At 40.0% G+C, this 15,294-nt stretch overlaps 1 protein-coding gene across 1 annotated transcript; it reads left to right on the top strand.

Moving 5' to 3' along the window:
• The first annotated feature begins 2,605 nt into the window (after positions 1-2,605).
• Positions 2,606-3,532, top strand: LOC120994059 (odorant receptor 131-2-like). The gene has a single exon (XM_040422518.1). The coding sequence runs from the start codon at positions 2,606-2,608 to the stop codon at positions 3,530-3,532; it is 927 nt and encodes a 308-aa protein (XP_040278452.1).
• Positions 3,533-15,294: the final 11,762 nt, after the last annotated feature.

The raw sequence follows: 15,294 nt of genomic DNA, 5'->3' as shown, positions 1-15,294 counted from the left end.
AATTAAGATGTTTGCGGAACTATCACACAGTGTACAGAACCTTGCATGGTTTAGGTATTTTCAGCTTCGCTCGGCACTTTCTAGTTTGCACGATAAATCACTATTGGAAATAGATACTTTGTCACCACTAAATGAATGGTTAGGAAAGATATCACTAGGGAGGAAGATTTCAAATATATATAAATTACTAATCAAGTCACGTTTTTCCGAAACACAATCACCAGGACAAAGGGCCTGGGAGACGGACTGTCCAAATATAAAGCTTGTGGGATGGGGGAGTATTTTTACTAATCCAGATGTACTTTCGCACAATTTTAATCACGTTTTAACACAGTTTAACATTTACCATAGACTTAATTAAACAAGTGTGGATTAAGAGATACCTCCAAGTGCCCTCGCTGTGATAATGAAGGAGCGGACTACCTTCATATGATATGGCTCTGCCCAGGTCTGGTAGCCTACTGGAATGGTGTTAAAAATCTTATTACCCACAAACTAGAAATATGTATATCTCTTGATCCACAATTGTTCTTGCTGAATGATCTGTCCACATTAACTATCAATAAATACCAAAAGATTCTACTGGGTAGAATACTACTATTGGCTAGATTGTTGATTAGTCGAAGTTGGTTTGCACGCCATAGTTTACAAGTAAATAACTGGATAAACCTGGTTAATAAGATCAAAAATTACGATCGGATCCTGTACAAGCAAAGAGGTGGATCAGAAAAATGGAATAAGATATGGGAAGGCTGGAAGTTATGATAGGCTTTTATGCTGAATTTAGTTATGTGTTATCCCCCTTTCTTTTCTTTTTTTTCTCTTTCCTCTTACTCTCTTCTCTTCCCTTACCCCTTTTCCTTGGAGGGGGGAGGGGGAGGGAGGACAGGGGACGCATCGCAGGTGGGAGGTGGGGTTGGGGGGCTGGGGGAAAAAATGGAGTAAGTTAATTATATTAAGTTAATTGTCTGATGTGTGTATTTTTTACTCCTTTGTATACTAACAAAGTTGTTGAATAAAAAAAAAAAAAAAAACAGGGGGGGGGGGGGCGGCCGCACTGGCCACCAATAAGTTAAATATAGGGGAGGGAGGGGGGGCCGGCCGCACTGGCCACCAATGAGTTAAATACAGGGGGGGCAGTCATATACACAGTTCTTTTAGTATATTCTAACTTGAAGCGTCCCCATCACCATGGGAACGCCTCGGTGTTAGAATATACTGTCGGATCTGAGTTTCACGATCTAACTCAAATCCGATGGTATATTTTAACATAGAGGCGTTCCCATGTGATGGGGACGCTTCAAGTTAAAATATACCATCGGATTGGAGAAAACTCTGATCCGATGGTATATTAATAGGGACTCCTGACTTTACATTGAAAGTCAATGGGGGACGGATCCGATTGCAATTGCACCATATTGTGTCAACGTCAAACGGATCCGTCCCCATTGACTTGCATTGTAAGTCTGGACAGATCCGCTTGGCTCCGCACGGCCAGGCGGACACGAAAATGCTGCAAGCTGCGTTCGGGTGTCCGCCTGCTGAGCGGAACAGGGGCCAAACGGTGCCAAACTGATGCATTCTGAGCGGATCCGCATCCACTCAGAATGCATTGGGGCTGTACGGATCCGTTCGGGGCCGCTTGTGAGAGCCTTCAAACGGAGCTCACAAGCGGAACCCCGAACGCAAGTGTGATAGTAGCCTTATTCGCACATTGTTCTTACTTAAACAATTCACTAGTTTCTCACTTATTTCTGTTACTATATTATTTTCAGTAACTCTTGATGTCCTACTAGGGGTAGTGATATTGCCCATTTAAAAATTACAGTAGAAGTAGCTTCCTTTTTTTTTTATCCTCCCTGCTGCAATTTGCTGTCTTCTGATCTGTAAAAGGATAATGCCATTTTGAGAGATTTGTCTGAAATGAATTGCAAAAGTTTTGGATTCAATAGAATCTAATTTTTCTGAAATTTGGAATGAATTTAATTAGTTTAGAATTAATTATACATTTTATAAGTGTTTTTGCAAAGCTCCCTCAAAAAAATAAACTGCAAATACAACAATAAAAATGTATGAAGGATGCTTTAGTGGAGTTGTAGTGGTTATGGAATTTAGAATAATCACTGCAGGAGTAAAAGCATATTAGATGCAGTATTTGTAGGTGTAATGGTAAAAACTGTAGTAGTGCTAGAAGTTGCAGTCCTTATAGTCATGTATGTATTCATGGTTTTAAAGATTTTTAAAGCCACAGATTCCATAAAGCTGATGTAGCAATCCTACTACTAGTAGGTCACTCCAAAACCTCTCCAAAACCAAAAACCAATAGGGTAGACGTATCACAGTGCAAAGGAAAAGTTAAACAGTTCCCCATATAATCCTATCCATGTTCTTCTATATGAGGTCTGCCCCCCAGGGTGTTGTGTTTTCCTTCCTTACCACGGCTTCAAGACTATCTCTTACAATGTCCCTCATCTCACATTGTGGTCAGGAGGTTCACTGCTATTTTACAGTATGACTTTTCTATAGGCCCATTATTTATTCATTGTTTGTTTCCTCGTTCCAGTGGGAAACCCTCTCAATAAATTTCTCCATCTCGGACCAGGGAATGAATCTGACGGGAACCTTCAACAATGGCTCTCAGATGTCTGCCTACAACGAAAGGGTGTCTTACATCATCACCCTGGTCTTCTTCATCTTGACTTTGCTTTGCTTCTGCTTTTTTCTCTACTTTATTTCCATTATTTTGATTGTCTACTTCACCACCCCTCAGGTCCGAGAGACCTCCCGCTACATTCTCTTCGCCCACATGCTAGTTAATGATGTATTGTATCTTTTCTTGGGTCTCTTTCTTGCCCTGGCATATCAATTTCTTTACATTCCACCACCAGTTTGCTACTTTCTCCTCACTCTTACCACCGCCACATTTAGGGTCACACCATATAACTTGGCAGCCATGGCCCTTGAACGGTACTTAGCGATTTGCTACCCTCTGAGATACTCAATGTTCTGTACAGTTAATAGGTCTTATTCTGTGATCACAGCAATGTGGATCCTTGGGTTACTCCCTAATACAGCTGATTTAGCCATCCTCAGCACCTCAGTGGAGAAAAGTTTTTTCTCCCAGAAACTGTTGTGTAAGCAGGAGGAGTTCATAGTCAAGCCGATTCAGGGCACCATAATGTCCTTCACCTTCTTAGGTAGTTTAATCCTGGTGGCTCTGGTTATTCTTTTTACCTACATCAAGGTTATGTTAATTGCTCAAAGGAGTGGTTCCAGTTCATCTTCGGCCTCCAAAGCTATGAGAACTTTAATGCTCCACGCATTTCAGCTCTTCCTATGCATGGTATCATTGCTTTCCAATTTTACAGAGTCCTATGGAGGCAATTATATGGTTATGATCAATTTCCTGGTCTTCATGTGTTTGCCGAGGCTTCTAAGTCCTCTTATCTATGGTATCCGAGACAAAGTGTTCAGCAAATGCATTAAGAAGATGTATTCCACCATCTATGACAAGACTGTGCAAAAATTCTGAATGTTGGAAATAAAAAAAGTATTTTCTACCTGTGTCTTGCTTAGCCACGAATGATGGGTTGTTCAATTTAGTTTCAACTGAAAAAAGCAATTGGAACTGATTACTTGAAACTGCAAATAGATGTGTCCCAGCCATGATAAATGTTCAGAGAAATATAAGTAACTATGTATATGAGTGTATGTCAATGCATCTTGGATGATTAAACCCTGAAATTCTACTTATACAGTACAGACCAAAGGTTTGGACACACCTTCTCATTCAAAGAGTTTTCTTTATTTTCATGATTATGAAGGCATCAAAACTATGAATTAACACATGTGGAATTATATACATAACAAACAAGTGTGAAACAACTGAAAATATGTCATCTTCTAGGTTCTTCAAAGTAGCCACCTTTTGCTTTGATTACTGCTTTGCACACTCTTGGCATTCTCAAGGTAGTCCCTTGAAATGGTCTTCCAACAGTCTTGAGGGAGTTCCCAGAGATGCTTAGCACTTGTTGGCCCTTTTGCCTTCACTCTGCGGTCCAGCTCACCCCAAACCATCTCGATTGGGTTCAGGTCCGGTGACTGTGAAGGCCAGGTCATCTGGCGCAGCACCCCATCTCTCTCCTTCATGGTCAAATAGCCCTTACTTTCAAAGTTTTCCCAATTTTTCGGCTGACTGACTGACCTTCATTTCTTAAAGTAATGATGGCCACTCGTTTTTCTTTACTTAGCTGTTTTTTTCTTGCCATAATACAAATTCTAACAGTCTATTCAGTAGGACTATCAGCTGTGTATCCACCTGACTTCTCCTCAACGCAACTGATGGTCCCAACCCCATTTATAAGGCAAGAAATCCCACTTATTAAACCTGACAGGGCACATCTGTGAAGTGAAAACCATTTCAGGGGACTAGCTCTTGAAGCTCATCAAGAGAATGCCAAGAGTGTGCAAAGCAGTAATCAAAGCAAAAGGTGGCTACTTTGAAGAACCTAAAATATGACATATTTTCAGTTGTTTCACACTTGTTTGTTATGTATATAATTCCACATATGTTAATTCATAGTTTTGATGCCTTCAGTGTAAATCTACAATTTTCAGTAATGAAAATAAAGAAAACTCTTTGAATGAGAAGGTGTGTCCAAACTTTTGGTCTGTACTGTATATCCTGGAAGAATGGATGACATACAGTACACATAGTATATTTCCTCAACAAAAACATAACTATGGAGATAAAACACTGAAAACACACACAATAACCATATCAGAACTTCTTGATGAATCAATTCATGCAAACATCAATATACATGTATTAACAGTTGGGCACAATGAACATATAAGTGGGCTCCACGCTGATGATGTTATTATAACATAATCTGATATCCCAATATCTCTAGCTGGAGTCCAAACTGTCTTAAAAGTATTCTACCACAAAGTAAATTATGTTAAATCCCAAATAATATAGATATCCCTTACAAAAATGAAACAATTCCTAATCTCCAATTCCCCATGCCAGTGGAATGGCTGTTCTATTAAATATGTAGGTTTTCTTCTAATTTCTCCAAGCAGTGCACTGTGTTAAGAGAATTTTTTGAGAATTTTAAGCCCCTTATTTTAAGAACCTTCTTTCTTAGACAGGAAGAATGGCTCTCCTTACAATGCCAATTTTTACTTCCATATTATAGCTTCTTTATATAATACTATTGAGATAACACCAAAACGTGTCTGACTGTTCTATGTTCTGTACCAGAGTAATAGCTACTGTATATTGGACTTCATTTCACGCAACTATATAATAATAAATTGGAAAGACTTTGGACAATGGCACTATGCTATGAAGCAATCAGAGAGCATTACACAGCGGGAGGAGATGAGACCCAACTTGTAACAAGCTACAAGAACAGCTCTACCCTGCCATTTGGGATAGAGATAGCGGAGCTCATTAGCTACAAGAGACTATACACGCTGGGGAGGCGGTAAGGTGCAATGCAAAAACCCTCCATGGAATATCTTATATCCATTTGAATAGATACAATTGATACATCCTTGAGACCTGGAGTTTATATAAAATATATTTAATGATCTCTGAGTAGTGCACACTACTTTAGGATTTAGGAGGATTGCCAATATAATTGTTATACAATTTCTCTCTACTCTTTCATATACAGTACTGTACTTTCACAAATTATTTACCTTATATATTTTTATATATTTTTTCCATGTACTTTTTTTTTTTTACAAATGCTATATTTTTTTTTTCTTCTACTTTTTTCTTCCACATTTTTTCTTTTTATCCTCAGTTTTTACTATATTTTCTTCCCCGTCCTCTTTCTTTCATTTGTATGTATCTTTATTCGTTAGTTCTACATGAAGATTTATTTCTTTTCTGACTACAGTGCATTTTTAACTTTACTTTAATAAATATATTAAATCCACAACATTACATATGTATTTCTTGATTTTGCTGAGGTAGAGTGCCCTCTATACTCCTTTCGTAATCTTTACAACCTGAAATTTGTTTTTTGGACAACTCATAGCTTGAGCACCCACTCTCTCCATATTTCGGTACTGGTAAGCCACTGTAGTATATGCGTATACTTCCTAAATGGGAAATATCGCCAAATGGGAAAATAATGGTATGTACCTAAACAAAATAGGAGATTTAGTTAATTTAGCAGATATGCTCTCATTTCAATAAGTAGCACTACAAATTATATAAACTCCATAACATACAAATTTCTCCAAATAAGACACACTCTTAATCAAGCACACAAAAAAAAAAAAAACATGGTTCCCTAGAGCTGGAATTCTCTTTTTTCAGTCTCCAAACCTCCTATCAAAGGCATCTCTACTTTCTACTCTGAACTAACCAATCAGTGCAATACATTCTAAAATGTGAAATAGACTTAAGAAAAACTTACAGTCTAGGAGAATGGCCCTCAGTAGAGATGGAAGGATTTCTTAAAAGTTAGTTTGAGTCTGATTCTAACAAAAATTTGATTTGACTGCAAATCAATTCTACCTAGCAAATTTCTTGAAATTCATGTTGTTGCCAATTCAGCAAATTAAAAAAAAAAATGGTATTTGTGCCCGTATTGATTCTACATAAATCTAATTTGCTCTAAATGGTCTGAAAATCTGTGGATGACACTAGGACTCAGATTTTTTTAATATATATATTTTCATTATCTCTTTTTTAAAACTTTTTACAAATGTTTGTTTTTACTCCGCTTGCCCCTCCTCCACCCTTTTAAGCTCTTGAACAAAATACAGCAATGGCAAATAATGTCTGAGTGACACTGACATATATAGGTTGCTGTGTGCTCTCAGTTCCATGTAGAGGTTTATGCCTCGTTCTGTTTGTGTGCACCTGGGTGTCTTTTGGGGCTAATGAGCTCTGCTATATCTTCTTTCTGTGTATCCCGCCCCTTGGCTGTGCAACAGTTTTATATACTATACTTCCTGTATCTGCTTTTGTTGCTCTATCTTCTGTTTAGTCTGTATGTCCGATCTGCGTCCCTTGCTATGTCTGACCTGTCCAAGCCTGTGTTTCTGCCATGGTCTGTGTTACCCAGATTTTTTTCCAGTCTGCCTGATGTGTTTTTCCAGAGTATTTTGTTCCACTCTAAGTTCCTGTTGAGATTGTGCCTGCGGTTTTGTGCATTTTTTATTCCTGCCTGTGTGTCTGACTCTGAGGGTCTGAGGCTGTCAGCTGCCAAGAACACCGGGACCATCCCAGGAGGTAGCTGTCTGGTCACCACCCTGCAGCGAAGTCCACATCCCTGTATAGGGGTTAAAGGGTGGAAACCAGAGAGGCGCCCAAATAATGCACTTAGGATTCGGCCCAATGTCAAACCAGTTATTTGGCTCAGTGGTTCTACATTATTATTGATATCTGTTGATCCATAATCAGTGGATCCATAACACATGGTACATACAGATGTAGCCTAGCTAAACTTGATTCTGATAACATATGGGACAGTGTTATATTATCTCTCTCGTGACAAATGTCATTGAAATCCATTGAAAATTCAGTTATCTTTTTCTTGCCATTCTTTACTTAACGAGTTAACCATGAAGTTTAGCTTAGCTGCATCTGTATACAGCACCAGAAGAGTAGATAAATAGTAGAAAAATACAGCATGATACATACAAACAGCACCAGAACAAAACTCATTGTAATGGGCAGTGGATGTGGACCCACTGTGCAAACGAATCGTTTTCAGTTTGGTCTAAGCCTACAGGCTCTGTCTTGGTGGTCCCCTGGTGTTCACCCTTTAAGTCTTTTTGGGGATCTGGTCTTCGCTGCTGGGGACCAACTGGCTGCCATCTCCTGAAGTATGTGGTCCTGTTGTAGTTAACAACTGGTAGACTAGAAACTAGATACCTAAAGTCAAGCATCCTCCCCTTGGGGACGTTAATTATACATCAAGGGACATCAAGCCATTGGCTGGGAAAACATTTGGCTAGGTGCACTCTGTCTCTTTAAGAGGTGAGAGCAAGAGCGCATTGTCCTATAGAACAGGCCAGGAGGCCTAAGAAGACACACGTAGCTTTCAGAACTAACAATTAGGCTGGAAGCCAGGAGCACCCCCATCAGAAGAGTGGGACATAGCAGAGAAGCTAGGATATGTAGCATGGCATCTAGAAAAAGAGAAAAGTAGCAGCTCTCACCTGCCCTTCCTTTAGTTGTGAGCACGGATGGCCCGTGTCAGGTGCGGGCAGCAAATGCAGAAAGAAGTTGAGAAAAATCCAGCTCCACTTTAAAGGAATTGCGTTTATTCAGCTTGCGGTTAAAAACTCATCCAAGAAATACAAAATTTAGCAGTCTTGTCTTGTCTACATGTTTCGGGCTATCAGAGACATTTCCAGCCCTTCTTCATGACACAGAAAGACATTAAAAGTGAGACCTTTTAAAGGGGAGGGTGCACCTGTGTTCACTGATTGTTTCCACAGGCCTGTAAGCGCCCCCAGGAAAAGGTGCCGCACTTCCAGTTAACTCTTCTCATGAAAATTAAATGAAAGAAAAAACAAAAATATATAACCATATGTATGCATAGAGAAAATAAAAGTATAATCACTACGAAAAAAACTATGTCATACAAGGGTATACATATATAGAGGATACATGGGGTATGAGCCGGATATACAGCAATATTCTAGCAAACCATGGTGGAATGTAATGGAAATCAGGTCACCAGAAATGTGTTGTAGCATTCTCAGGAAAGGAAGAAATTCACATGCCAAAATATTATTAGCATGAGAATTATTGCTGCAAAATCAGATCTAGGCGTTTATTGAGCCCCTCAGGTTGGCGTGTATTCAGTGAAAAAATCCAAAAGGATTCCCTGTTTAATAATTTTCTTCTATGGTCTCCTCCACGTTTAGGCAGAAAAACTTTTTCTATGCCTTGTACTATCATATCTGATGTGTCCCCACCATGGCAGACAGCAAAATGCAGACACATTGCGACTGCCATGGTGGGGCACATCAGAGATGTGTTTGCGTATCCTAGATTTTATTGCATTAATAGTACAACCCACGTATTGCAGTTTGCACTTTGTGCAGGTGATCAAGTAGACAGCGTGGGTTGTATTGCAGTTAAGATACGCTTTTATTGGAAAGACTCTGTTGTTTGCAGTTGAGGAAAAGGTTTTGGATTTTATCATATGTGTGCAGCAATATATTGCCAATATTTTTATGGCATGGTGGGAGAGGTGTTTTCTCTTCATCGACACCCACCCTTTCTGGCACCACATCAGGTGGTATGGCCGTTACATCGATGACCTGATCCTGATCTGGACGGGCGATGTGGCGGCCATGCCATCCTTTTGTGGTTACATCAATTCCTGTGTGGATACCATCTCCTTTAGTGTCCATTTTGACATGCTGGAGGTGGCATTTTTGGATTTGCGCCTGAGGGGGGACCCCGCCACCAGTCAGGTATCCACCTGCACATATAGGAAACCTATGGCAGGTAATACCACATTACATGCGACATCATGTCATCCTAAACATGTAACTGCCAATATACCCAGGGGGGAAATCATCCGTGCAAAAAGGAATTGCACGGAGGAAATTGGCTTCATGGAGGAAGCTGGACATATTTGCCATAGACTGGGTAAAAGAGGCTATAACATTAAACATGTAAAAGATGCTATAGCTCAGGTCTCAACCATTGAAAGGGGATCCCTCCTTTATCCTAAACAGCAAAATCCTGTGCATAAGGAGGTTCCACTACTGGATATAGGCACTAATAGTGAAAACAAAAATAGAAACACAAACAACATTATCAAGGACAAGGACAGAAGGAATCTGTTTGTAACACAATATAGTACAGAGGACCAACAGATATGTCATATTATAAAAAAACATTTTCCTGTCCTGTCTTATGACAGAGAATGGACTGACATAGTTGCAGATGGGGTTAAATGCGCAGCCAGACGGGCGCCCACAATTGCAAACTATGTCAGCCCTAGCCTATACCAAGAAGACAAAAAGTCGCAACCTGTGTGGCTTAGGACCAAGGGGAGTTATAGGTGTGGACACCACAGATGCATTTGCTGCACACATATGATGAAATCCAAAACCTTTTCCTCAACTGCAAACAACAGAGTCTTTCCAATAAAAGCGTATCTTAACTGCAATACAACCCACGCTGTATACTTGATCACCTGCACAAAGTGCAAACTGCAATACGTGAGTTGTACTATTAATGCAATAAAATCTAGGATACGCAAACACATCTCTGATGTGCCCCACCATGACAGTCGCAATGTGTCTGCATTTTGCTGTCTGCCATGGTGGGGACACATCAGATATGATAGTACAAGGCATAGAAAAAGTTTTTCTGCCTAAACGTGGAGGAGACCATAGAAGAAAATTATTAAACTTTTGGATTTTTTCACTGAATACACGCCAACCTGAGGGGCTCAATAAACGCCTAGATCTGATTTTGCAGCAATAATTCTCATGCTAATAATATTTTGGCATGTGAATTTCTTCCTTTCCTGAGAATGCTACAACACATTTCTGGTGACCTGATTTCCATTACATTCCACCATGGTTTGCTAGAATATTGCTGTATATCCTGCTCATACCCCATGTATCCTCTATATATGTATACCCTTGTATGACATAGTTTTTTTCGTAGTGATTATACTTTTATTTTCTCTATGCATACATATGGTTATATATTTTTGTTTTTTCTTTCATTTAATTTTCATGAGAAGAGTTAACTGGAAGTGTGGCACCTTTTCCTGGGGGCGGTTACAGGCCTGTGGAAACAATTAGTGAACACAGGTGTACCATCCCCTTTAAAAGGTCTCACTTTTAATGTCTTTCTGTGTCATGAAGAAGGGCTGGAAATGTCTCTGATAGCCCGAAACATGTAGACAAGACAAGACTGCTAAATTTTGTATTTCTTGGATGAGTTTTTAACCGCAAGCTGAATAAACGCAATTCCTTTAAAGTGGAGCTGGATTTTTCTCAACTTCTTTCTGCAGTAGCATGGCATCTGTACCCACAGGGAAGAGCAGGGCAGTGGTGGACATGGACCACTAGTAGGGCATTACCTTCCCTCCCTCTTTCAAACCTTCTTCATAGGCCCAGACTGTTTCAGGGATTTCTTTGGGAGGTTGGCCCACAGGGGAATGGGTGAATCCCTCATTGGGTCCCTAAGCAAGTGTAGGCCCCCAGTCCCCCACCCCTTGAACTATTTCTTGTGGAACAGTAGATTGACTGCACTACATATGAATAAGCAGCTTACAGCCTCTCAACTAGCATATTCATTCATATAAAAAGCTGGGTAGATTAAGAAAATACTCATTTTATTATTATTATAGATGCATCAGGTGGCGGAGAAGACTGCTAGGCACAGATGCACATGGACCCCATGTAACACCCCAGAGTGGTGTTACCACTCCTGCACCCTGCTACTATCTCTAATGGTCTAACCTGTATGCAATCTGTATTTTGTTCCAGGTCCTCTCCATATTGTGCATTAATAATCTTGTTATGCAACTGTTATACATGTAATATGCCTGGTTCACCAGCAGGTGGCAGCATTTCTGGCAGAGCTATCTTAGACAGAATGGAACTCACTATTCCATTCTCCCCCCTTTTGGGAGAACTGGACGAGTCCTGCTTGCTACCAGAAGGAGGGGTGGCAGTTCTAGATGGTTTCGGTTTAGACTCCATGTTGGAGCTGACAGGACACTAACCTATTCCTTGGCTGAAACTAAGTCAGACTAAAGAGTGGAGTGCAGCATAAAGAAGGAATCAAAGTTACTAAGCTAGCCTGTCAGTACAGCAGAGAAAAAGAGATAAAGCAGAGTTGAGTTTGCCTGCCAGTTCATGCTAAAGCGTGCTGGAACCAAGACAAAGCCTGAAAACTGTTTGGAGAAACGTTTATTCAAATAAAGCTGTCATTGAACTTTATCTCAAGGTCTGGACTCAAGTTATTCTTTCCAATCCCTCAATTATTCCCCCTATTTATTGCTTTGGAGCTAAAGCCTGGGGTCCAGCGGTATCCAAGTAGGAGCAGCGTGACACACTAGAAGAGACATTTAGGCTGCACCACACCACTAGGCATTCCAGCTACACCTGGGACGCAATAGAGAGGTCCCTGAGGGGAGGCGGCACGTTGCACTTATAATCAATTTTCTTTAGTGTCTTGCTGCTGCCTGCCACTGTGTGAGCAGGTAGTATTTGCACATAGCTGTACATTCAGCCCCAGAATGAATTTTACTGGTGGACCCTAGGCACCCCAGTTCAACATTGGGACTGGAGAATTGATCATTTCTGCAGGCTCCCAGGACCTCCCGTCTGCACCAAAGCCCTTGTAATCCTCAAGATAAAAGATTGTATCCCTGACCTTCTTCATATCCAGTATACTGCTGACTGCAAATTCATCTTCAGCAGTAACAAGTATGGAAACAGAACGCTTGGATTAGCTGTTTACTCCTAGGGCTCTGCGAAGAAACATATGAAAGGAGTTGGGAATGTAGAGTGATGGTGGCAGACGGAGCTTGTAACAGTATTAACTTGAGATATAACGTTAATGGGTCCCAAGAACCGAGGAGCAAGTTTGAAAGATGGCAATTTCAGATAAATATTTGATGAGAACAAGCAGAACCTGTTTTAGAAAACTGTAGAGGAATATTTTTTTTCTGCCCAGCACATCTCTTCATGGATAAAGAGGCCTGAGACAGAGAAGCATTGGTCTCTTGCCAAATCTGAAAAAAATTCTGGCCATGTCACCTGCAGTCAGCACCTCATTGGACAAATGATTAGGTACAGGAACATGAGGATGTTGACCATAAACAATACAGAAAAGTGGCTTGTTGGTAGACTTGTTGAAATGGTATTGTGGAAGAATTCAGTCCAAGGGAGTAGAGTCTTCTCGCTTGGCAGAAATGAAGAAGTGCAGATATGCAGTGGCCGAATTTTGGCTGGCCCCACGTGTTGCTGCTCTCCGGAAGGGATGGTAAGGCATGGTGCACCCCAATGGTAAATAAGTCCAAAGGTTTAGGGTCTGCAATAAACCAGTGTGCTTCTTTACTGGAGGATTTCAGGTGCAAAACAATACAGGCGAGGCATAGGGCTGGTTCTATCAGTCTCCTCCCTGGCAGAAGTAGGGTTTAATGCTGAGGAATGGCCTAAGCTAGCTGTCCCTCTCTCTTTAAGAAGGCTGTTACACTGGCCAAAGGCTGGAGGCCAACGGTCTGTAGCTCAGTAGTCCGGTTGGCTACTTGGTCACTGGGCTGGTGACCCATGGTCTGTGGCTCAGCGTCCCCATCTCAGCATCTTCTTCTGGTCACTCATGCAGACATGCAGAGTCTCCCCTCCAAGGACTCTTCCCTAACTGCAGAACACTAGGGGCTCTGACTGCTCTGCTTATATAATCAATCAGTATATTCCCTTGTATTTTACACTTCTGCTCTGCTTATATTCCATTTCTAGCTAGACTGGAACCTTCTAGTGGGGGGGGGGTGTAGTGGAGAAACTCAGTGTAACAAAATCTGAGGTAGATAGATAGATTTTAGATTTTCATAAGCTTGCATTATCAATAGCTGATTGTATGTCAATGTCTTTGCTCTATTAAGGACTTATGCAGATTGTGCCTGTGGATGCCAACCTGTCTGCAAAAGGTGAAGACACTCCACATTCTCAGAGGAAACTTCATTTAGCATTGGCCTGTGACTTACAAGCCATATGAGCATACTAATGAAGACCTGGAAGGGGCCACTTAAAATGCAGAACAAACTCCAGACTAGAGATGTCCCGAACTATTCGCCGGCGAACATCGCTTGTTCGCGTTCGCCGCGGCGGACGAACATATGCAATGTTCGGTCTGCCCCTATACGTCATCATTGAGCAAACTTTGACCCTGTACCTCACAGACAGCAGACACATTCCAGCCAATCAGCAGCAGACCCTCCCACCTCCTATTAAAAAGCAAGGACAGCATCCATCTTAGATTAATTCGGAAGCTGCAATGTTAGTGAGAGGAGGGACAGTGCAGCTGCTGCTGATTTAATAGGGAAATCGATATCTAGGCTAGTGTATTCAGTGTCCACTCCAGTCCTCAAAGACTCATCTGATCTGCTGTAAGGACAGCGTCCTGGCAGCACCCCAAAAAGCCCTTTTTAGGGCTAGTACATCAGTAGTAAGAGGGTATATGTTTCGTCAAACTAAAAGTGACAGGTACCACGCCCCCTTTTATACAGATAACCCCGCCCCTTTTATATTGATTGATATTGTTTGATATAAAGTTTATATCGCTTGATATAAAGTTTATATCGCTTGATATTGGTTGATATAAAGATTATATCGCTTGATATTGTTTGATATAAAGATTATATCGCTTGATATTGTTTGATATAAAGATTATATCGCTTGATATTGTTTGATATAAAGATTATATCGCTTGATATTAATTTTATATCGCTTGATATTGCTTGATATTAAGTTTATAGTGTGTGCTATTAAAATTTATAGTGTTTGCTATTCAAATTTATAGTGTTTGCTATTAAAATTTATAGTGTTTGATATTAAATTTATAGCGCTAGCTATTAAAATTTATAGTGTGTGCTATTAAAATTTATAGTGGTTGCTATTAAAAATTTATAGTGTTAGCTATTAAAATTTATCATGTTGGATATTAAAATTTATCGTGTTTGATATTAAAATTTATAGTGGTTGCTATTAAAAATTTATAGTGTTAGCTATTAAAATTTATCGTGTTTGATATTAAAATTTATCGTGTTTGATATTAAAATTTATAGCACCTGATATTAATTTAATATAATAGTATTAAAATAAAACGATGACGAATATAATTCGGTTAAAAAGCTTTATTTATTTCCTTATTTGCAACAATCACGTAGGGACAGACACGTTTGATTGTAATTACAGCATCGTATACATAAGCGTTTCATGCGTTTTGTTACAAATGATCGCACAATACGGTCATTTTTTCTAAAATCGTTAGTAAACATTTTTAAAACATTTTCAAAAGACATTCCTTTAGCGAGACATTGTAAGATATAGATACAGTAATGGCCGCAGACAGAACTAACGGCGTCTTGTATTTGTCTGTTTTGATATCTTATAGTCTTAGAATTTTTATATAAAAACTGCATAAAGTCGCCAGGAAATATTTCATTTGCGGGGGATAAACCATAACTATCAAAAAAATAAGATATATCATTCGGGTATAATATAATTAAAATCCAATGCTTCCCCCGCTGAGATGAATTATCCGTATTTACAATG

The sequence above is a fragment of the Bufo bufo genome, chromosome 3 (assembly GCF_905171765.1).
Source record: "Bufo bufo chromosome 3, aBufBuf1.1, whole genome shotgun sequence".
Lineage (NCBI taxonomy): Eukaryota > Metazoa > Chordata > Amphibia > Anura > Bufonidae > Bufo > Bufo bufo.
The sequence above is the reverse complement of the archived record's forward strand: the minus strand, read 5'-3'. Positions and strand labels throughout refer to the sequence as shown.